At 45.8% G+C, this 22947-nt stretch overlaps 1 protein-coding gene across 1 annotated transcript; it reads right to left on the bottom strand.

Annotated features, from left to right (window-relative positions):
• Window positions 1–1468: 1468 nt before the first annotated feature.
• rrn3 (RRN3 homolog, RNA polymerase I transcription factor) lies at window positions 1469–22204 on the bottom strand. Its single transcript, XM_080511033.1, has 17 exons — window positions 21988–22204; window positions 18329–18385; window positions 18165–18254; window positions 17921–18050; window positions 17700–17759; window positions 17542–17605; window positions 17244–17313; window positions 13106–13204; window positions 12165–12260; window positions 11894–12017; window positions 11472–11602; window positions 11265–11395; window positions 10998–11185; window positions 6960–7068; window positions 6071–6223; window positions 3276–3357; window positions 1469–2110 (listed from the first exon to the last, which is right to left on the bottom strand). Exons 1-17 carry the CDS (start codon window positions 22081–22083, stop codon window positions 1994–1996), a joined length of 1797 nt encoding a protein of 598 aa, XP_080367159.1. The 5' UTR covers window positions 22084–22204; the 3' UTR covers window positions 1469–1993.
• Between the last annotated feature and the right edge of the window lie 743 nt (window positions 22205–22947).

Here is a 22947-nt window from a genome sequence, read left to right on the forward strand (position 1 = left end):
CCTTGTCTCAAGTGGAGGACTTCAAGTATCTTGGGGTCTTGTTCACGAGTGGGGGAAAGATGGAGCGTGAGATCGACAGGCGGATCGGTGCAGCGTCTGCAGTCATGCGGACGTTGTATCGGTCCGTCGTGGTGAAGAAGGAGCTGAGCCAAAAAGCAAAGCTCTCGATTTATCGGTCGATCTTCATTCCTACCCTCACCTATGGTCATGAACTATGGGTCATGACCGAAAGAACCAGATCCCGGATACAAGCTGAAATGAGCTTCCATCTCTAAGGGTACACCCAGCCAGGGTGTACCCTTAGAGATAGGGTGAGGAGCTCAGCCACCCTTATAGATAGGGTGAGGAGTTCAGTCACCCTTAGAGATAGGGTGAGGAGCTCAGAGTAGAGCCGCTGCTCCTCCACATCGAGAGGAGCCAGCTGTTCCCAGGCCAGCTGAGAGACAGTCCCTCCAGCGTGTCCTAGGTCTGCCCTGAGGCCTCCTACCAGAGGGACATGCCCAGAACACCTCCCCAGGGAGGCGTCCGGGGGGCATCCGAAACAGGTGCCCAAGCCACCTCAGCTGGCTCCTCTGGATGTGGAGGAGCAGCAGCTCTAGTCCGAGCTCCTCCCTGGTGACTGAGCTCCTCCCACTATCTCTAAGGGTGACTGAGCTCCTCACCCTATCTCTAAGGGTGACTGAGCTCCTCACCCTATCTCTAAGGGTGACTGAGCTCCTCACCCTATCTCTAAGGGTGACGTAGCTCCTCCCCCTATCTCTAAGGGTGACTGAGCTCCTCACCCTATCTCTAAGGGTGACTGAGCTCCTCCCCCTATCTCTAAGGGTACACCCAGCCACCCTACGGAGGAAGCTCATTTCAGCCACTTGTATCCGGGATCTGGTTCTTTCGGTCATGACCCATAGTTCATGACCATAGGTGAGGGTAGGAACGAAGATCGACCGGTAAATCAAGAGCTTCATCTTTTTGGCTCAGCTCCTTCTTCACCACGACGGACCGATACAACGTCCGCATAACTGCAGACGCTGCACCGATCCGCCTGTCGATCTCACGCTCCATCTTTCCCCCACTCGTGAACAAGACCCCAAGATACTTGAACTCCTCCACTTGAGACAAATCACCTTTTTCCAGTGTGTGTGTGTGTGTATATATATATATATATATATATATATATATTTTTTTTTTTTTTGGTCTCGTTTTCCCTTTCTCTCCATTATTAATTATTTTGTTATTACTACCATTACTACCACCATCATTATTTCATTGTCGTATTTTTTCTCCATTCCTTCCCTCCTACGCACACTACTTTACACTACAACTGTAAATATTTGTGAATATCATTCTGGGTGTATGCTGTCGCGTCGTCTTTCGTCCTCTATGTTGCAAATCAAAGCAAAAAAATAGTCAAAGTATTTTTTCAGTGACGCACGAGAAACTACAGAAAAAAAATCTTTCAATACAAATTTTATTAAACAGGATTGTAGAGATGATGGATTTAAAATAGATCAGACAGATATTTAATCTTTAATTACTTTTATCAATTAAACAAGATCATTTTGTTATTTTAGGAGAAGAATCCCCGAATCCCAATTTATGTGCTGGTGGGAGCCATTGTATAGTTTGAGTAAAAACACAGAGAAATAAACATCATATATTTTCCTGATGAACCAGCAGAGCAATAAAAGAACAAAAAATATGAGGAAGTTCCTCGTCGCTGGCTCAGGAGCATCCGTCATGTTTTCAGGCTGAAGTTATGAAGACCATCTGGAAGCTGCAGAAATTAAACTTTACCAAGATTAGTCTGAAGAGAAAACGTGATTCACGTTTCACCAAAGTAGCACAAAGTCGGATTATTTATGAGATTTTCAATACAAAACTCAGAAAAAAAAAACTATTTTTTTCCCCTTTCCATTATACAAATTAATCTTTAAAGGGAATGCAACCATTTCTTTTTCTATCAAACTTTCAGGTTTTCATAATATGTTGAGCGGGTCTAGAAAGGCCTCGGAAGGCCAATGGGGGGAGAACCCAGACTGGGACTACGCAGGTGAGAGTCCAACGAGCTCGGTGTCACTCCCACCAGGAAGTCATCCTCCTCTTCCCTCGAGGGCTGAGAGAGACGGAGAGAGAGTACAAGTACATTACCAACATAATATCACAAAAATGGATCAATACTCAATAAAACTTTAAAATAAATAAGGACAACATAGAAGTAAACAAATAAAATCACTTTTCAAGAATAAATAAGTCTTGTAAAAGCTATCAATGAGCTGATTTTGTGTACCATATTTTCCGCCCTATAAGGCACCTAAACACCTCAAATTTTCTCAAAAGCTGCCAGTGCGCCTTATCACCCGGTGTGCCTTATATATGGAAGAATTGCTCTACTCCAGACTGCTATTTGACAGCTGAACAACCAGAAGCTTTTATTTTGACAACTCTAACTTCTCAACCGGATCTTCAGTGCGGACGACACTCCACACAACACCTTCATCACTCATGGTTGCACACCAACATTCTAACAAACCAAAATAAACTAGATGAAATAATGACTCCCTAAACTGGGGAACAAAAACACATAAACACAATCAACACAACACCAAGCCCAACAACAACCCACAATAACCTCCAACAACACAAAACATGAATTCCCATCATGCCTTGCAGCGACCACCTCTGTGCAAATGCATAAAGGAGCCGATAGCTGCAATGCATTATGGGAGTTTCTGTTTGTGGTGTTTTAAATGCAATTATTGGGGGTTCTATTTGGTTTGTGGTGTCGGTAATAATTGTGTTGTGTTTTTGTTGCTTAGTTCATGTAGTTTAGTTTATTAGCGGTAGTTGTAAGTTGTCAACCAGCAGTGAAGAAGGTTTTGTGTGTAGTGTCCTCCTGGCATAGGCTGCAGGTAGGACTATCAAAATAAAGTGTGTGCACCTCTCTGGGTGTTAGAATCAGTGGAAAATGTAACCTAATGGCTTTGAGATATAAAGGTTATGACCACTGGTCTATTCCATGCACCTTATAATGCGGTGTGCCTTATATATGAACAAAGTTGTAAAATATGTCAATCAATGTAGGTGTGCCTTATAATAGTGTGGAAAATACGGTATGTAGATTTCATTTAATCACAAAGAGCAAAATTCCTGGGAAACTTCTTTATAATTCAGAAAAACAAGTAAAATGTTGTGGTGAAAGTGAATCTTTCACCACAAAGGCAGGCTGATTTCACTTTACTGAAATGGAACTTTACGATGTTCAGTGTGTGTGTTTTCACCTCAGGACCTCCAGAGGACGTGAGCTCTGCGTCGGCCAGCTCATCCCAGACCTGATACAGAGGCTGGATCACCTGACCGGACCTACAGACACAGGGCTGTTACAGGATGTTTTGTTTGTTGGAGTGTGTTCGGGTTTCCACCGCAACAATTTGGGATTTTCCACAAATAACCGCTACAAAGGTTTATGCTTTTCCGTCGCCCTTCTGTTGGGGAACTAAGGACCATAGAACAGGTCCGAGTTTGAAGAGCCGTCTGCTGATTGGTCAGTGATTTGCTGCATGCTCTCAACATTTTGATGTCGGCTTTATGAATCCTCTGTCATTAACATATTCAGCTTTGCAATTTTTTGGGTTTTTGCTGTACAACTTTCATGTTGGTTCTGAACAGGTGCACCAACAACCTCATTCTGAACACCTCCAAGCTGAAGGAAGTGATCGTCGACTTCAGGAGGCGTAAAGCGGACATCCAGCCAATTACCATAAATGGGGAAGGTGTCAAGACGTTCGATTCCTGGGCATCCATATCAGTGAGGCCCGAACCTGGACTATTAACTCCACAGCAATCCTGAAGAAGGCACAACAGAGACTCTACTTCCTGAGGATACTCAGGAAGAACAACCTAATGACGGAGCTCTTGTGCTTCTACCGCTGCTCGATGTAGTCGGTGCTGAGCTACAGCATCTCACTGTGGTTCACCAGCTGCACCATAGCAGCGCCAGAGGGTCATCACCACTGCCCAGGGACTGACTGGCTGCCCTCTCCCGTCCCTGGAAGACACCCACTGCCTCAGGAGAACCCACAACATCTTCAGGGGCTCCTCACACCCCGATCATCATCTCTTTGAACTTCTGCCATCAGGGAGGCGCCTCCCTTCAGGACAATAAAGACAAAAACAAGCACGTAAAAAAAAAAAGTCTCTACCCAAGAGCTGTTGTTGCCCTGAATGCCTCAAACACTAACAAACCCTGAAATGCTATTTTATCCCCCGTCCTGTAAATACCCCCTGGAGACTGTACTTTTTTTCTTTTTTTTTCTTTAAAGATTTTTATGTCGGCACTATTCCACTTATTTTATTCCCGTTTTAATTATATTTGCACCTGCGGTTTTGCACTGTTTTGTCTTTTCTTACGATTGCTGCTATTTTTTATTTCGTTGTACTTTTGAGAGCAATGACAATAAAGAAATTCTGATTCTGATTCTGAAAGAGCAGATGTGAGGCAGGGACGGAGACCAGGACTCGGGAGCAGACGTTATGGCTGTAACCGATGCATAACCAAGTCCACTGGTTGCGTCGCTGGCCGATGCTCCATTGTGTGGGCCACCGCGGGCCACCCCGGAGCTATGGTCCCCCGACACTGGAGTTCTGGACACTGTCTATGTGCGACGTGATGCAATGTCACGATTGGACTCCGGAGCTGTCAGTCTGTCAGAGTCCGGAGCCGCCCCGAGCCAGTGTCTGTCCTGGCATCACGTCCGCTGCCTCTGCCCCAACACGGAAGTTGCAGCTGTCCACCGGCAATGACCGGCTTTGTGACACCTGAGTGTGCTGTGGTGTCACTTCGCCAGCCGGCATTCCCTCTCTCAAAACCAACAAAATCATGTTACTGTCTAGATAGAACTGCTCAGGCTGGTTTTATCTAGAAAATCATGTTACTGTCTAGATAGAGCTGCCCAGGCTGGTTTAATCTAGAAAATCCTGTTACTGTCTAGATAGAGCTGCTCATGCTGGTTTAATCTAGAAAATCATGTTACTGTCTAGATAGAGCTGCTCATGCTGGTTTAATCTAGAAAATCATGTTACTGTCTAGATAGAGCTGCTCATGCTGGTTTAATCTAGAAAATCATGTTACTGTCTAGATTGAGCTGCTCATGCTGGTTTAATCTAGAAAATCATGTTACTGTCTAGATAGAGCTGCTCATGCTGGTTTAATCTAGAAAATCATGTTACTGTCTAGATAGAGCTGCTCACGCTGGTTTAATCTAGAAAATCGTGTTACTGTCTTGATAGAACTGCTCAGGCTGGTTTAATCTCAACAGTTGGGAAAATATTTGGATCAGTGTGATAACTGTAAAAAAAAAAAAATATATATATATATATATATATATCTTGTTAGTAGCACTAACAAGGGTATTGTATGTATCTCCCCACCCAATCTATTTCTCTCTTTCCTCTCCTCTCCTCTCCTCTCCTCTATCCTCTCCTCTCCTCTCCTCTCCTCTCCTCTCCTCTATCCTTTCACCCCAACCGGTCCGCAGAATTCCTCCACCTCTGACTCTGGTTTCTACAAAGTTTCTTCCTGTTAGAGGGAGTTTTTCTTTCCACAGTCACAAATAACCCTGCTTGCTTATGTGGATATGTTGGGCTTTTCTATTTTCTCTGTTAAAAGCACCTAGGAATGACTGTGTTGTATATAAAAATGTTTTTTTTAATAACATTTTTAAAAAAAGAACCAACAAGGAAGTTGCAGATGCAGGAAAGAAAAGTAAACTAAACAACTCGTGCAAAGTGGAGGATGTAAAAAACAACAGAGGATTCATAAGGTCCAGATCTGCAGCCCCGGCTGAGATTACTTTTGCAACGTCACATATCTGTGGCGCTTTAAACTCCGGCTACATTTGAATCTACTTTCGGCGGAGGAAACACCATATGGCGCTGATTACGCTTCGACACACTGCTCCGTAATGCTCAATTCCTTCCCTGCACTTTTGTGCGGTGGAAATGGGGCGAAAGAAAACTTGTCAGGAGACTGAGGAAACCGAGAAGAGGAGGTGGTACAGGGAGCGGTTACAGGTACCTCCGGAGCAGATACGGGTCAAAGGGGAAGAAGCTGTCCAGTGGGTTTGTGATGGCAGCGACAGAGTCCCCCCCAGCAGAACTACGCACCACCGGCAGCAACAGGCGACTGTTCCGCTCCATAATGGTGTAACAGAAGACCACCTGGTACTTCCTGTGGAGAGGAGAGGAAGAGTGAGGAGCTGAGGAGCAACTGAGCAGGAGAAGAGGAGAGAAGAGGAGGAACTGAGCAGGAGGAGAGGAGAGAAGAGGAGGAACTGAGCAGGAGCAGAGGAGAAAATGAGCAGGAGGAGCAGAAGAGTAACTGATCAGGAGAAGAGGAGAGAAGAGGAGGAATTGAGCGGGAGCAGAGGAGAAAATGAGCAGGAGGAGCAGATGAGCAACTGATCAGGAGAAGAGAGAAGAGGAGGAACTGAGCAGGAGGAGCAGAAGAGCAACTGATCAGGAGGAGGAGAGAGAAGAGGAGGAATTGAGGAGCAGAGGAGAACATGAGCAGGAGGAGCAGAAGAGTAACTGATCAGGAGGAGGAGAGAGAAGAGGAGGAATTGAGGAGGAGCAGAGGAGAACATGAGCAGGAGGAGCAGATGAGCAACTGATCAGGAGAAGAAGAGAGAAGAGGAGGAACTGAGGAGGAGCAGAGGAGAACATGAGCAGGAGGAGCAGATGAGCAACTGATCAGGAGAAGAGAGAAGAGGAGGAACTGAGCAGGAGGAGCAGATGAGCAACTGATCAGGAGAAGAGAGAGGAGGAACTGAGCGGGAGAAGAGAGAAGTGGAGGAACCGAGCGAGAAGAGGAGCATTGAGGAGGAAGTGAGCAGGAGGAGAAGAGGAGTCAAAGAGGAAGAGGGGAGAAGAGGAGTCGAGGAGGAATAAGGGAGTAGAGGAAGAACCTGGTGATTGCTGCGAACATGCTGGTGACTGCAGGCAGACACACTTTGAGGGGGTTCAGTTGACACATGACAACTCGCTCCAGGTTCAGACTCTGCAGGTACTCCAGACCTGAAACACACAAAACAGTCACGCTGCAGTTTCAACGCAGTCTAGAGCAGTGGAGGGATTTCTTACCTCATAAGGTTCACGAGGTACCATTTATGTTGCGCGGTCCACCCACAGGGTACCATCTATGTTACGTATGGCAGTTTGGCTATCGAGAATGATGTATAATTATTGAAGATAGTTAATTATGTTATTGGAAATTTTAACCTGATCTGTATCAGATTACCACAGAGCACAACTTGTCTTAACAGGAAATTATAGCCAATTCAGTTCTATCAGTCTCGTAAGATATACTAAATAGTTCATTCGGGATTTGAATTAATAGTTCAATTAACTACAATTTCCAACATTAACAGTAAAGCCTGGAAGGATTTTGGAGTTCTTAACACAGAAGAGGTCGACATTTCATTCACCTTTGTGCTCATTAATAAAACAGCAAGTATGATTCCAAACATTATATTTATTTACAATGAAAACAAATAAACACAGATTCTAACTACCTATATACAGCTGGGTGTGTGGAGAGAGAGAAAGAGAGAGAGTGAGAGAGAGGGAGGGTGTGTGTGTGTGTGTGTGTGTGTGTGTGTGTGTGTGTGTGTGTGTGTGTGTGTGTGTGTGAGACAGAACTACAAAACAAGATGGCGGATCAAAAGAAGCAACATTCCAAATGGAGGTTATAAGAGTGCAGGAAGTCTGTCCTGGGTCTCCACCATGTGCTGATAGCAATGGAACATGGAAGCTAGTCTTTAGCATCTGCTTCCTGTGTGTCTCTGCTAAAGGACCATTTCTAGAATGACTTGATGTGAATGAGACTTGTTTTGTAAAACGTCAGGAGTCGTCAGATGGTGTTCAGTTACTGTGTGATGTTGTCTTTGATGTGATATGTGTAGGATTGTGAGTTAACTAGTTAGTAAAGCAAAGATTAGCATGCAGACCCTGTGTCTGTGGCAGAGCTAACGTTGGTTTACAGGTTGATAACTGCTCCTAATATCATTATCTATAGAACTCAATCACTGTAACAGAATCAACACATCTTCATAAAGTTAAACAGTTCTATCATAGCATCAGGTTTAACTAATCTCAGGTAAAGCCCAGTTGTTCCCACTTCCTTGAAGGAGTTCAGTTGTTGTCCTGCTGGAGGGAAGCTGGTGTCTTCTCCTGTAGTTAGCACCTCCTGCTAACTGTGGTTGCTGGTTCTGCAGGCTGAGGAGAAGAAGATGGAGTTGATGTTTCAGGAGTCCTTCTTTGCAGCTCCTGGTTGTTCCTTTTGTCCAGACTGAGGAGCTGGTCGCTCAGGTCTGTGATGGTTTTCCTGCTGGTTGAGGAAAACACAGAGGTTCCGTTTCCCTTGTCTAGTCGTGGGGAAACTGGTTGGTCTTCCCTGGTTAATGGGAGCTCAGACTCTGGGTGCTGGTCTCTGGATCAGGGGAAGGTCTGATCCTCGTGGTCGGGTCAGCAGAGGAGTTGAGGAGTGGAGGCCTTTTGTTGCAGACCTCTGGTGTTAGCTGTATGCTAACGCTGGGTGAGCTGCCTCCAGCATGATGACAAATGAAGATTTCTTTCCTCAGAACTGAACAAACCTTCTGAGGTCTTGTGAGATCCCAACAGCAGGGAGGGGCGGGATGTGGCAGTAAAGCGCACCCCGACCCAACTCTGTCTCGCCGTCCCACCACAGAAAAGTTCAGATGTAGTCGGGGTTGTGAACGACGTGGGGATGTGTCGGGCGGAGAACGTGAAACCGCACTGCTTGAGCCAGTCGCAGATCCACAGCTCTCCGAGTGAAGCCTTGAGCCTCATTCTCTGTGACACAGCACGAACATTCTCATTGTGAATGGCAGTGTCCAGCTCCTCCTGAATCTCCTCCTCTTGTGTTAATGAGAGAAGCATCTGCACCTTGTTAAAAGACTGTCACGTGCCTACATTTCAATAAGCCCAGTTAACAAAACAACCAGTGAGCAAAGGGCTGTATGTAAACAACGGGAGGGTTTACGGCCAATGAAATATGTACATTTTGCGGGCAAGTTGAGAATCTGGAATCTTTACAGCTCAAAATCCGTGTATCCACCGCACAAAAAGTGCTGGGACAGAACGGAGCCTTATGGAGTAGTACGGCAAAGCGTAACCGGAGCCAAATCCGGTGCCCGTTTCCACTGGAAAAAGGAGCTTAAAAAGTAGGCGGGGCTTCGAGCTCCTCAGATATGTGACGTTACAACAGTAGTCTCAGCCTGGCGGCAGATCTGGACCTTATGAATCCTCTGTTGTTGTTTACATCCTCCACTTTGCACGAGTTGTTTAGTTAACTGTTATTTTTTGCAGCCGCAGAGCTGCAGCCGCAACTTCCGTGTTGGTCCAGAGAGAGCGAACGCCCCGGTGACTTGGCCCGCAGCAGAGCGCACCCCGGCTGGCCGCAGCACAGAGCCTTGCCGGTGTGCTGCACCGGGACACGGGTTGCCCCTAGCTTTCTGCTCAAACGCCGGAACATCCACTCTGGCAGCTCCGTGCCGGAACACGGAGGCTGCTGCGAGCGTTTCTCTGCATCGCGTCCGTGGTCCGTCCCTGCACCACGTCTTCTGCCTGACCACCGGCAGCGAGGACGCCGAGCTTTCTGTTCAAACGCAATACAGCGGCGCTGACCGCGGTTGAACAGAAACCTCAGATGTGATACAAAGACAGACCCGTCACGGTGCACCCCCGGCACGGCGCGCTGACGCTATGCTGCAAACAGAAAGCGCTGGCGCGATGCAAAGTCAGTTGAGCAGCAAAGAAAAGAAAAGGAAAAAAACAAAAAGACAACCAGTGCAAAGCAGACCACGCTAACAGAAGAGGATCCATCCAGCAGACATACTAAAATATTGAGCACGTGTAGTAAATCACTGACCAATCACCAGACGGCTCCTCAAACTCAGACCCGTTCCATGGTCCTGGTACCCTGATGGAGGGCAGCGGAAAAGCGACCACCTTTGGCGTGGTTGTTTCCGGAAAATCACAAATTCTTGCGGTGGAAACGCGAACCGTAACGGACTATACCGGTCCATTCCTGTACTTTATGTGGGCTTGAAATGGGACTAAAGTGTAACTCATGACTTGTTAATCGTAGATTGTTCAGCACGAAAGTCACATAGTCAACAAAGCCTCTTTTTCACTAAAGGCGCCAATGTCCGCGCTGGTACGCCAGTATGCACATAGTTTGAGACGTCAAAATCGTCATCCGCCCCTGGACGTGAATGTCCGCTCCGACTCCGCGGAGCCCAAATTTTGTGACCGCGCTTCCTGTAAGCGCCAACTGCGCATGCACCATAGCTTGTGTGAGGAGCTCCTCCGTTTTCCCGTCTGAACAATCACAATTTAAAAGCAAATAAATATAGCGACACGGCTCAAAACTCCTGAAGTGAAAGATAAAGTGCTTTAGGAAAGGTGGAGAACGCCGTGCAGCAGAAGTGGAGCTATTTTCAGGATTGTTACGTTATGTTATGGAATGCGCACAGACGTGAGTCCGAGTGGAGTATGACAACAAACGTGTGCATCCCACGGACACAAGCGTACTCGCGACGCGCATGGGCATTGGTAGCATGACAGCACCTTAACTGATGTTGTTCGCTATCTTAATAAGCTAGTATAGCATTAGCATCTGTGAGGAGGATGACCCACTGTGGTCGAGCTCCGGATGTGCAAAGTTTGCTGAAATCACATTTAGCAAGTTATTTGATGATGGTCTCGTCTTGAGATTTAAAAAAACTAAACTCAAAAGGAGCCGGTACCCTGGTGGCCTGGGTACCGGCTCCATTGGGCTTCAGGATTTCAAATAAAGGGAACATTTTTATTTTATTAAACTGTTGCTGAGGCCTTATTTCTGGTGACATGGAGATGACATGAACAGTGTGTGTGATGACAGTCAGATGGCTCTCTGGGTGCTGCTGCAGATGAAGTGCTACCTTTCTTCATGTTGACCTCCAGCATGGCTTTGTGCCGGAACACCAGCGTGTAGAAGGCGGCCTGGCAGGCGGCATAGAACGGTCCATGCAGACTGATGTCGCAGCACACCTGCCTGCCGCTGCCGTCCTGGCCGTCTATGTAGCGGTGGATCCAAGCGAGCATCAGGTCCAGGCAGGCCCGCACCGTTCTGCAGGGAGGACTCGGGGTCAGACTCACACACACACACACACACACACACACATGGACACAGAGACACACACACTCACAGCACGGGCACAAATCGAGCTCGAGCCAGGAAGCTGCCCAGGTATCCTGCAGCAGACTGTCGAAGCACCGTGGGCTGCGATGGGTCCTGCAAGGTCTTCCACTGGTGGTCCAGGAAGGCCTCAGCCAGACCCTGGACCAAGACAAGTGCAGTTTAAAAACCAGCAACACACACACCCACCCACCCACACACTATGTGAGGTACTTACAACTCTGAAGCTGCACAGGTAAAACAGTGAGTACTGAACGTGGCAGGAGGCGTGTGTGGGCAGGATGAGCTTATCAAACACGCTCAGCAGATCTCGAAACAGATCTTTGGTCCTCTCCACGTGAAGAGAACCTGGGAGAACACACACAAAAACCATCACTACATGAGCAGCCTGGTTCTTCGGTTCTTCTTCTAAAACAGGGGCGTCAAACGCCGGTCCTCGAGGGACGAAGCTCTGCACGTTTTCCCCGTCTCCCACTGAACGTCCTGATGGTTCATCACCACGTTCAGCACAAAGCCAGATAACGAGCTGCTCATTGGAATCAGCTGTGTGGAAGCAGGGAGACGTGGAAAATGTGCAGGGCTGCGGTCCTCCAGGACCGGAGTTTGACACGTGTGTTCTAAAAGCTTTCAAAGTTCTACCGTCAACGTGGCAGACGTCCTTGATGTAGGACATGAAGACGACCATGAGAGTGTCCAGCTTCTCCGCCATCGGATGGGACATGACCGAGGGGACGGACAGCTGGTCTGCAGACATGTCCTCATCCTGGCACACACACACACAGGCCAGGGCTGTAGTCTTTTTGTATCTATTGATATTATTATAGTATTTATATATATATTTACATCAAGAGGACCCAGACAGTAGCGAGTCGTGGACAAATGTCATATTCAGATGGATGTTGGGTGTTACCATGTCAAACAGTCCCTCCTCCATCTGATCCTCAGTCCTCTGGTTCTGTTCTGCATTCTTCTCCGCCTCCTCGATGTCGGCGCGGGACGCACTCACCTACAACACAAACAATTGTGTGCATGTGAATGTGTGTGCGTGTGTGTGTACAAACTGCCACATCAAGAGAAACCAGTCTGCATTTTAAGGGATTCTTGTTTTTTGAGGCATTTTGAGGTAGGGCTGCTCGATTATGGAATAAAAATCATGATCGCAATTATTTTGGGCAATACTGAAATCACGATTCTGTTTTTGATTTTGGAAGAGCATTTATTGAACATGCTTAAAAAAAACTCTCCTGCTGAATATATAAATACATCTTGTAATATAGTAGTAAAAAATAAACTGTTGTACTGCATTCAATCTTTTTAAAACAATAAATAAATAACTTTAGATACTAATATAAACTACAGTAACGACGATGTTGCTTTACATTATATGTTGATACTTTGGCCGTCCTGTGAGGCAGCGAGGCCCAAGTACTTAAAGCTAAGTAATGCTCGTAGCCACCGTTAGCATTACTTAGCTTTAAAATGACATGGAACCTAAACCACTGGTTTAACACGCCGTTATTATCATCAGTAATATATGTTAATTTACAAGTAGGTATATCAACGGCGAGCACACGCAAGAAACCATACATTCATAACTCTTTCGGGAAATTTAAAACTAGCAACTTACCGCTAAGGAGCTCGCGCTTGCTCAGGTTAAATCTGTTGCACCAGAAATGCCCGAGAGTGGCGGTCCTGCAGCCAAATCCGCGTCTCACAAATCGAAAATACCACATAATCGTTTATCTTCGACTGTGGGGCCGATTTTGGCTTGTATGGAGCCAAAATCGTAATCACGATTAAAATTCAATCAATCGAGCAGCCCTATTTTGAGAGAGAATTCGGAAGACTTGCATCCAGTTTGAGCATCTTTCCCACGATGAGCTCCAGAACGCCTCGGCGGATGGACGGGATGTAGACCGTCACTTTCAGCAGGTTATGGACGTAACACTCCTGTGAAGAGGAAGGACACGACAAACCATCCACACAGGGACGAGGTCAAACACTTTTTGGATGCGAAAAACAATAGAGAGCATCAATCAGAAACAGACCAAGACACACGGTAATCACAAGAACAAAGAGGAACATCCACACATGACAACATAAAAACATTTATTAAAAAAAAGAAATCAAAGATGAGGAATGAAAACGAGTACTCTAATGAGTTTAAATTAATTCAACAGAGCAGTCATGTACACTACCAGTCAAACATTTGGACATACATTGTAGATGCTCACTTAAGGCATCAAAACTATGAATGAACACATCTGGAATTATGTAGGAAACAAAAAATGTGAAATAACTCAAAACATGTTCACTATTTCTGATTCCTCGAAGTAGCCCCGCTTTGCTGTTGACAGCTCTGCCGACCCGGGTCCTTCTCTCAATAAGCCTCAAATAGTTTCACGTCACAGCTGAGTCTCGTCAACATTCGCTTGTGGAATTTCTTGACTTTTTTTTTTTTAAACAGTACAGTCATTCCAATGGGCTTTTATAGAGAAAATAGAAAAGCCCAACATCCACATGAGCAGCAGGTTTGTTTGTGACTGAGGAAAGAAAAACTCCCCAACAAGGAGAAACTTTGTAGAATGTAGAATTCTGCGGACCGGTTGGGATGAAAGGATGGAGGAGAGGAGAGGAGAGGAGAGGAGAGGAGAGGAGAGGAGAGGAGAGGAGAGACAGAGAAAAACTTGGTGGACTTGGCTTTTTTTTTTGGAATACAGTAATCACAGTAATCCAAATATTTTCCAGCCGTCGTGAGATTAGACCAGCCTCCGCAACAACAGAACAAAAAGCCAAACAATCACAACAATGATGATAAGAGCAAAAACAAAAAGACACAAAACAAAGAACGAAAACATGATTTTGATCATTGAAAGAACAAAAGCAGAAAATAAGAAAAATCAGCAGCAAATCTCATCAATGAGGAGTGGAAGTGTGTGTGTGTGTGTGTGCGTGTGTGTGTGTGTGTGTGTGTGTGCATGCGGTTTGTTTACTGGATGTGAATGGAACTGTTGTGGGGGGGCCCGCAGTACCATCCCCCCACTGCCCCATCCCCTAATCCCAATCCACACACACACCCACACCTAAGCATACGCGTACACACACATACATTTATTTGGTTGGGAGGGGGGTGCCCCCCACTCCCCAGGCCCCCACCAGGCCCGGGGTGCCACGGCCAAGTGAGGGTAGTGAAATAAACAGGTCTTATAATGGGTCTTAGGGACCACAAGCAGGTTCTGGCCAGACGACCGAAGAGTACGGCCAGAGGAGTACGGCTTCAAAAGGTCCAGGATGTCCTGAGGGGCCTGACTGGTCCAGGATGTACTGAGGGGCCGGACCGTTTAAGGCTCTGAAAGTCACTAGGACTTTAAAATCAATCCTAAATTTTCCAGGGAGCCAATGGAGAGCCGAGAAGACTGGCGTGATGTGAGACCTTGGAGGTTAACAACACCTGTTAGAAGTCTCGCAGCAGAATTCTGAACAATGTGCAGTTTGTTCAGAGCAGACTTATTCAGACAGGTGAAAACAGAGTTGCAGTAATCAAGTCTTGTAGATATGAAAGCATGAATAATCATTTCCAGGTCTTTTTTTGACAACATTGTCTGTGCTCGAATCTCACACCTTCCTTGTTATATTTAAAGACCAACTTAATTTTTAACCAACTTAAAGAACTCTTTTTACAAACAAGACGGATATTTTGGCATTAGCTATTTCTAGTTTAGCTGATGGTGCCCCATTTCATTATTATTTGATAAATAACCAATTTATCCAAATTAATAATTTTTCATTATTTTTGATAATTTATTAACTTTGAAGTAATTACTCATTTACTCTAGGAATTGTTAATGAGTGAATGACAGTTTACCTCCATTTTTTTCATAAATTACCTGCAGTGATTTATTACTTTCAGTAATCTCTTGTTTCCAGTCATTTTAACGCCAATAACCAACCATAAATCCCAACATAGCCCATCCTGCTGGTCTTTAGTTGGGCCATCATTTATTTCTCAGCAGGACAAAGAGACCCAACACCTCCAGGCTGTGTGACGGCTATTTGACCATGAAGGAGAGTGATGAGTCTTGCCAGATGGCCTGGCTACGCAATCTCCTGACCTAAACCCAGTCAAGGATGCAGTGGAGCGCAGAGTGAAGGAAGAAAATGTTCAGCATCTCGAGAACACTATCAAGACTGTTGGACAACCATTTCAGGTGACGACCTCATGAAACTCATTCAGAGAATGAAAAGCAGTAATCAAAGCAAAAGGGGGGGCTACTTTGAGGAATGTAAAATATTGTTTTGAGTTGTTTCACACTTATTTGCTTACTCCATTATTCCATATATGTTCATTCATAGCGTTGATGCCTTCAGTCAGGATCTACAATGTGAATAGTCAAGAAAATAAAGAAAAAATATTGACTGAGGCGTGTCCAAACTGTTGACTGGTAACGTACAAGACCCGGCAGCAGAAGTGCCCTGATAGCCGCAACCTACAGCTTCGGTCTGTACAGGACTACACACAAAAAGATTTTAGAGACTCACCACAAAAACAAACGAGAAGAAACATGTGACACAAATAAATAAATATGTTGTAAGAGCTGGACACATCAATATTGGATAAAGGAATGACAGAACATTCACATATTTTCTTCGTCAATTCGGAAAAGCAAGCGCCCTTCTTCTTCCGGCTCTCAGCAAAGGCGGACGCTTCTCTCTTCTCTCTCTCCCGCTCGCCCTCCCTGCTTGCTGCTTCGTCCTGTACTGTCTCATGTCAGAATCTATCAAGAGAATCTCTTCAGACCCGCATCCGAACCGAACCGGAACCATGGAATTGATCAGCTGGTTTCTCAATGCGATCGACCAAATTTTCTCGATACGACGATCAGGCAAAGGAGAGCCTGCATGTCCCGATGGGACGTTTGCAGCCGGATACATGCTGGATTCCTGGGGTTCCTGGAGGTCCTGGAGGTTCCTGGGGTTCCTGGAGGTTCCTGGGGTTCCTGGAGGTTCCTGGGGTTCCTGGAGGCAACTGTGTTTGGCCATTCTTTCCATGGAGGATGTGGAGGACCTCTACATATTGGGATTCATGATAGTAGGTATGCTGCTGATTGAAGCTGGCAGCTTTCCGATCTATCTCAAAGTGTAGAAGACGCTAGCAGCTGCATTGGGAAGGCTGCTTATCGTCACTGAAGGACTGTGCCGAGCTTTGAATGCTCAGACTCAGATGATAAACGAACTCAAGAGCGTGCAGGTCAAGACTCTTGAATGTTTACGTGAAGTTGGATCGATCTTGGAGGATATTGGAACTCGGTTGGGAAGCTAAAATCTTGCCACAATTGGAGCAGCATGAAGACCAGAGACACTCGAGGTCGACAGATAAAGCTGAAGCGCCTGAACGAAAACAAACGTAATCTCCAATTCGGAATCCAAGACAACCAGTCGCCAACGCTGTGTTTTGTCTTCAACTCTCCTGGATGTGAGTGTGGAATTAAGCCTCTGCCCCCCCCCTCCCGTGGCCTTCCTCCCCTCCTCCCACCCTCCCTCCCCGGACATTTTTGCCCACTGGAATTTTACCAGCACCTTTCACCGTATTCGCTGTGCACCTACCCCCCAACCACCAGCAGAGGCCGCTGGAAGAGGGCGGCCTGTGGGCTGTGCGCCTGAAACACCTCCTCCCAGTGGCGGCTGGAAAACTACCCTTCACATATCCCAAGTGCTGTCTCGAGAAATATGTTGTAACCTGTCTGTGTTGATGCTAAATGTGCCTGAGGTGGTTTTTTCCCCCCAATTACAGACTGTGCTCCTAAGAACACAGTCTTTAATCTGCCTTTTTTCCCTCCTCTCCTCACCTCATGTGTCCTTCTTTCCCCAAAACTTTCGATGCAATTTCATTGTACCTGTACCTGTACCTGTGCAGTGACAAATAAATCTTATTCTGATTCCTGATGCAGAATAATGATGAAGAATATCTTACAAGTCTGGAGTAACTCACCAGGTTTCTGGAGGATTTCTGGATGAAGGGGAAACTCTCCTGCAGGATGGGCATCAGGAAGCGACTCGTGCTGGAAAACATTATTTAATTAAATTGAATATTTGCATGGAGCTTTTAATCTCGTTGACACCCTGTTTAGAAGTATAAAAAAGGACTTTATGTCTTTGAATGAAATGAGTTTGAAGAAGAGCTGTGAGCAGGTTTGCCACCGTGTCTCAGCACCGCTTGTACCAAGAGTTCAGACGTCATAAACTCAACTAAAGAAGTCAAATGCAGGGAGTTTGATGGAGTGACTTACGACGGGACGTATCCGAGGATGATCTGCAGCGCCTGGTGACACTGGTCGAAGCTTCTGGGAAGATCTAACCAAAGAGAGTGCTGTTAAATATCTGTATTCAACCATCAAGTTTAAGTCATAAAGTTCTCGTGCAGAAAGAGACTAAAAAGTGTGCTTACTCTCATCTTCATCATCTGAATCAGAGATGTCTACTCCTCCTTCACAGATTGTCACTCTGTCTGCAAAAAGTTTTTACAGAGAGTTTTCATTTCTCGACATTACCACAGAAACAAACAGGTTTCCACTATCGTGAGTCTTGTGCAGTGATGAAGTCAGAAGTTTAGAGGTGTTTTTTTGTTTTAAAGTCAGACCTCCCCAGCAGTCAGTCACATGGACGTACTGGGAGTGAAGTGTGACACCACCATCTTGAGGCAGGAACACAAGTAGACCGTCTGAGCAGACACCAGGTTCCCCAGGAAGGTAAGGTACTCATCCACCACCGCGGGGCTGCGGCCCACCCACGGCAGCCTCTGAGGAAACACAGCAGGAGAACCACACCAACAGTCAATCAGTTCAATGATAATAACATTCAATTACATGTAAAAGCTGCTGGAAATGTACACATTTTCCTGTGAAAAACTGACCAGGACCGTGTAGATGAGCTGCTCGTGGTCCTTGGTGAGCTGCATCATGCAGCCGCGAAACTCCTGCAGCCAGTTGATGATCTGAGCGTCCTGTCAGAGCACACAGGTCAGCCAGGAGCAGATCCACATGTCACATCTCCTCACACACTCCAGCTTCACTCTACCTTGATGTCTGGATCAGCCAGCTGGTGTTTAAGCAGCTCATAGTCACTGGAGTCTCCCTGTAACCAGAACGAGAAACCACATGAAACAACAGAAGAGTTCACTGAAACTCCTCAACCGCTGAACTACATTTAAAACCGTCACAGATGACAAAAGAAACCAAAGGGTATCAGGGACGATCCGACTGTATAGTTAAGGACGATGATGCCTTGTGACAAGCCTGCAGAGGATATAAAAAAATAAAAACGTTATGGTTAAAGTCTCAAAACCCCAAAACGTGACACACAATGAAGAGAGCAAGTACATCAGGAATATATAAACAACAGAATTACAAAACCAAGCAAGAAAGTCAATGTTCTCCTCCTGTCTCACAGCTCTGCCCAGGTAATCCAGACTGTGTGATCATGTCCATCAGCCTGGAAGCCCCTCTCTTCTCGCTGTCCCTCTGACCGCCTGCATGAAGAAGCTGTGAGGATCATTTGAATCCAACTAGTGCAGGGACGGCTCTTTGTCTGCCGCTGTGTGGCTCTTAGATCCATTAACTGAAATCCTCGGAGTGCGGCTCTCCCAAGTACAAATGTTTGCCATGTAAAACTCAGAGCTGGGATTTTCTGAAATTGTACTGAGATGCATCACTCAGAGCACAGCACCGTGACCTCAGGATCTCTCTCTGACAGCGTCAGCGACACTCCACAGCCGTCACTACAATATGTTTGGCAGGTCGGGCTACTTAAAGCTACAATGGCAAGTAAACAAAGACTGAGGTACAAAGACACTTCAGATACGCCACAGGGAGCTGGTCTGTGCAGAAGTTGGAGTTAATTGGTGGATTAGACCCTGACATAGGTAGAGCTGCTGAGAGCAGCTCGGAAAAGTTCCAGCATAAATAAGGCTTTGACGAAACATCATCAACACACATCTTTCCCATCGGTGTGAGGTGGCCAATATTCTACAAGCTCATTTTTGTCAAAAGTAGTTGTCTTTGGAGCAGCAGACACAACATTGTATTCCCAGTGGATAGTTCTGGTCCAGGGCCAGATTGAGCACCACAAATAGCAGCCAAAGGCTTTTTTTCTCACACCTACAAAAAAAGTGGACGCATGGTGCGCACTTTCATGTCTTTTATGGCGTTATGACTGCAGGCTGGGGTCTGCAGGGTACGTTGCTCCACTCCGAGAAGCTCCATTATTATTTTTTAATCCACAGAACTTCTTTATAATGAAGCCGGACTTTTGGTTCATCAGCAGCTACTAACCAAACTACGTCCTACTGTAAATGAAAGCTTGGGTTTTTTAACCATAAAATTAGCCTTTTAATAGCTTCAGATGAAAGAGAACTTTAATCAGCGTGTGTTCCCGTAGGTTGCCACAGAAATGGCTTTAGAGCTGTGTTCAATCATTCTACACCTCCATTCCTCCTGATGTTGAAGCATTTGATTCAGACACGTCCAGAAATAAAGTGAAAGGAGCAGAAATTCACTATGTAATGCCTAAAATGTTGAAAAATAAGCCCAAGTTCATTTACACAGTGTTTTTTTGTTGTTTTGAGACTCAATGTTTTCTGACTCTTTGGTTGAATCCGAGGTTCAGGCCAGACTAGATGGAGCGACCCGGACCAAGCTGAAGTCCGTCTCCTGGTTCCTGTATGAGCGCTGCATTGGTGAAATCAGTGATGTATGATATTTTGCAATGATGCAATAAGGTGGCTCGCACTTGGCTCTGTAAACAGTGGAAAAAAAACAGTTCTTTGGCAGTGCTCATTTAAGAACTGGCCCCGGCCATGGACTAGCGCCTGGTTCTTTCTGGGGGAAAGCCCTATGAGAGCATGTGGCTGTGTGACCACAGTGCAGGGACAGTCTACAAGTTACAAACCAATTCAAAAGCAAAGACAAATCCCACAAAGATACCTAATAAAGTAACTGGTATTCACTGCAGTGTCATCAAAATCACTGCAGCCTTCACATGATCAAACTCCAACATTTGGTTTGATAGTGACATGTGGTTTGCAGTTTCTGTCTTCACTGTTCTTGCGGATTTGCAATTTGCAGAGTGGATGGTCCCTACACAGTTGTGTGAGCTGATGGGATGAAATTATTCCTGTTAATGCTGTAAATCCAGGCCTTGCCAACTGTTGTCCAAAGTTTATAATTCTATATGGAAATGTATCGTACATTATGTTTGTGATTTCATGCCACGTGAAAGAAGGACTATATTTGTCAGCCCAATTAGTATGATGTGGCTCTTTGTAGCACCACTGTCATTTTTGTGTCTCTCGGTCTCGGACTGCTTGGCCACTGATGGTTTAGTCTGAAGAGAAATGACGGGAACAGAAGCACGAGACACCGTTTGGAATCAGGATTATCACTCTGCTACTGAATCCAGTTTATTTCTGAAGGGATCAGAAGCATCTGGCAGTGCTTCCACGAAGCTTCTCGTTCTGACTGTTTCCTCCGAACAGAGACTCAACATAGAACCTCCACTGAAGGTATTTCTGGGAAAAGAGTCAAAGGGTATGTCCAAAAAGTCCCCCCTATCTCCTTATCTATCGACTTTCACTTAACAACCTGGATGACATCACAGGGTTAAGGAAAGGTGTTAGGAGGCTTCCTAAAGGACTTAGTGAAAGGTGATCGCGTTAGTGTGCCAGTCAGACCACACTTTCACTTAGTGACATCATAATAATGCGTGTGAATTTCTCTTAGAGATCATTAAAGTATCTATCTATCTATCTATCTATCTATCTATCTATCTATCTATCTATCTAATGCGACGGCAGCGCAAGTTAGTGACGTCTGCCGTGGCGGGGGAAAGAATTACAAGTATCTAAAAATGGACTATAAAAAGTGTCTTAGATGATTTAAAGATGTTCAATGCAGACTATTGCTTTGGTAACTTACATGATCGGATGCCTTTTTCAGTCATCCTGAGTTTCCCTAAACGCTTGGAAGAGCAGGTCCTTTTAAATGCTGTCGCTGCAAGGAATTGTGGGGCAGCATGAGCTCGCCTCCTTAGCAAAAGGATGCATCAGTGCTATCCTATGCTAAAGGAGGCTCTAAAGGAAGCAACAAGCCTCCTTTTATTTGCTTATTGAGAATTCAGACAGTCCTTATCATGGCCGCTACACAAAACACTTCCGGAGTTAAGGAGAAGTCGATAGATGAGGAGTTAGGAGGGACTTTTCGGAACTACACAAAGTCTGAACTGCTTATATTTTGAAAGGTACTTGGCAGCCGAAGGTCTAGAGGGTGGAGGTCTGACCGGGTCTGACAGAGGCTAGACCAGGGGTCTCAAACTCCTGTCGTCGTGGGCCGCAGCCCTGCACGTCTTCCACGTCTCCCTCCCCTGAATGTCCTGATGGTTCATCACCAAGTTCAGCACAAAATCAGATAACCAGCTGCTCATTGCAATCAGCTGTGTGGAAGCAGGGAGACGTGGAAAATGTGCAGGGCTGCGGTCCTCGAGGACCGGAGTACGAGACCCCTGCTCGGGACCAAAGACCAAGACCAAGACCAAGACCGGGACAAGACCACAGACAGGACCAGGACCACGATCAAGACCAAGACCAGGACATGACCAGGACTAGGCCAAGGCCAGGACCCAGTCTCTGGGGTTTAATTGGTGTTCACAGAGTAAGCTGAGGTTTTCCGGCCAGACCGACTCACCCGCCGGTATTTCTCGAACATCTCCGCCACGCTGCTGCCGAACCGGACCGTCCTAAGCGGGGGGGTGTTGAGGAAGTCCCGGCCGTTCGCCTCCATCCCGCCCCGGTCTGTGGAGTCTAAAACGTCCTGAAGCGGTGAAACTGCGACATGTTGAAATGAAACTGTTTCTCACTTTTAACTGAAGCGCGTGCCACACGACGGGCTCAAGAGGAAGAGAGCCGCGTGTTTACGGAAGTGACGCTACGGTGTCACAGTCAACCTGGTGTCCTGTTCTTCGAGACACACAGGTTCCGCCCAAACACCACAGCGAGTCACTGAAAACAGAAAAAAAAAGCTGAAATAATGCCAGGAAAAGATTTAAAAAGAAAAAAAATATTATTATATTGGGAGAGGGGGGGTATTTTACAAGTTAGACTGGCATTGTTCTCTCTAATCATATTTTTCATTTTCCAAAAAAAGACAGAAGAGAAGAGAAGAGAAGAGAAGAGAAGAGCATATTTTTATAGGAGCCATGAAATTAGGAGTCATGAAAACAAATAAGGAAAATCGTAAAAATAAGCATTAAAAACCATAATAGTGTGGCAAGCACCGTGGAGAAATTGCTCTGACTAGAGATTGCTATTTGCCAGCTGATCAACCAGAGGCTTTTATTTTGACAACTCTAACTTCTCAACCGGAACTTCATGGCGGATGACATTCCACACAACGCCTTCGTCACTCATGGCTGCAAACCAACATCTAACAAACCAAAATAAACTAGATGAAATAATGACTCCCCGAACTGAGGAACAAAAACACATAAACACAATCAACACAACACCAAGCCCAACAACAACCCACAATAACCTCCAACAACACATAACGTGAATTCCCATCATGCCTTGCAGCGACCACCTCTGTGATCGCTACAATAGTAACAACATCATGATAATGATATAAAAGTATAGTTATATACTAGTT

The sequence above is a fragment of the Blennius ocellaris genome (assembly GCF_963422515.1).
Source record: "Blennius ocellaris genome assembly, chromosome: 16".
Taxonomy (NCBI): Eukaryota; Metazoa; Chordata; class Actinopteri; order Blenniiformes; family Blenniidae; genus Blennius; species Blennius ocellaris.

Coding starts and splice junctions, on each gene's coding strand:
- rrn3 (XM_080511033.1), bottom strand. CDS start 22,083: ATGGAGGCGAACGGCCGGGACTTCCTCAACACCCCCCCGCTTAGGACG. Junction 18,051..18,164: donor AGCTCATCTACACGGTCCTG/GTCAGTTTTTCA, acceptor GTGTTTCCTCAG/AGGCTGCCGTGGGTGGGCCG. Junction 11,603..11,893: donor GGACGTCTGCCACGTTGACG/GTAGAACTTTGA, acceptor GTGTTCTCCCAG/GTTCTCTTCACGTGGAGAGG.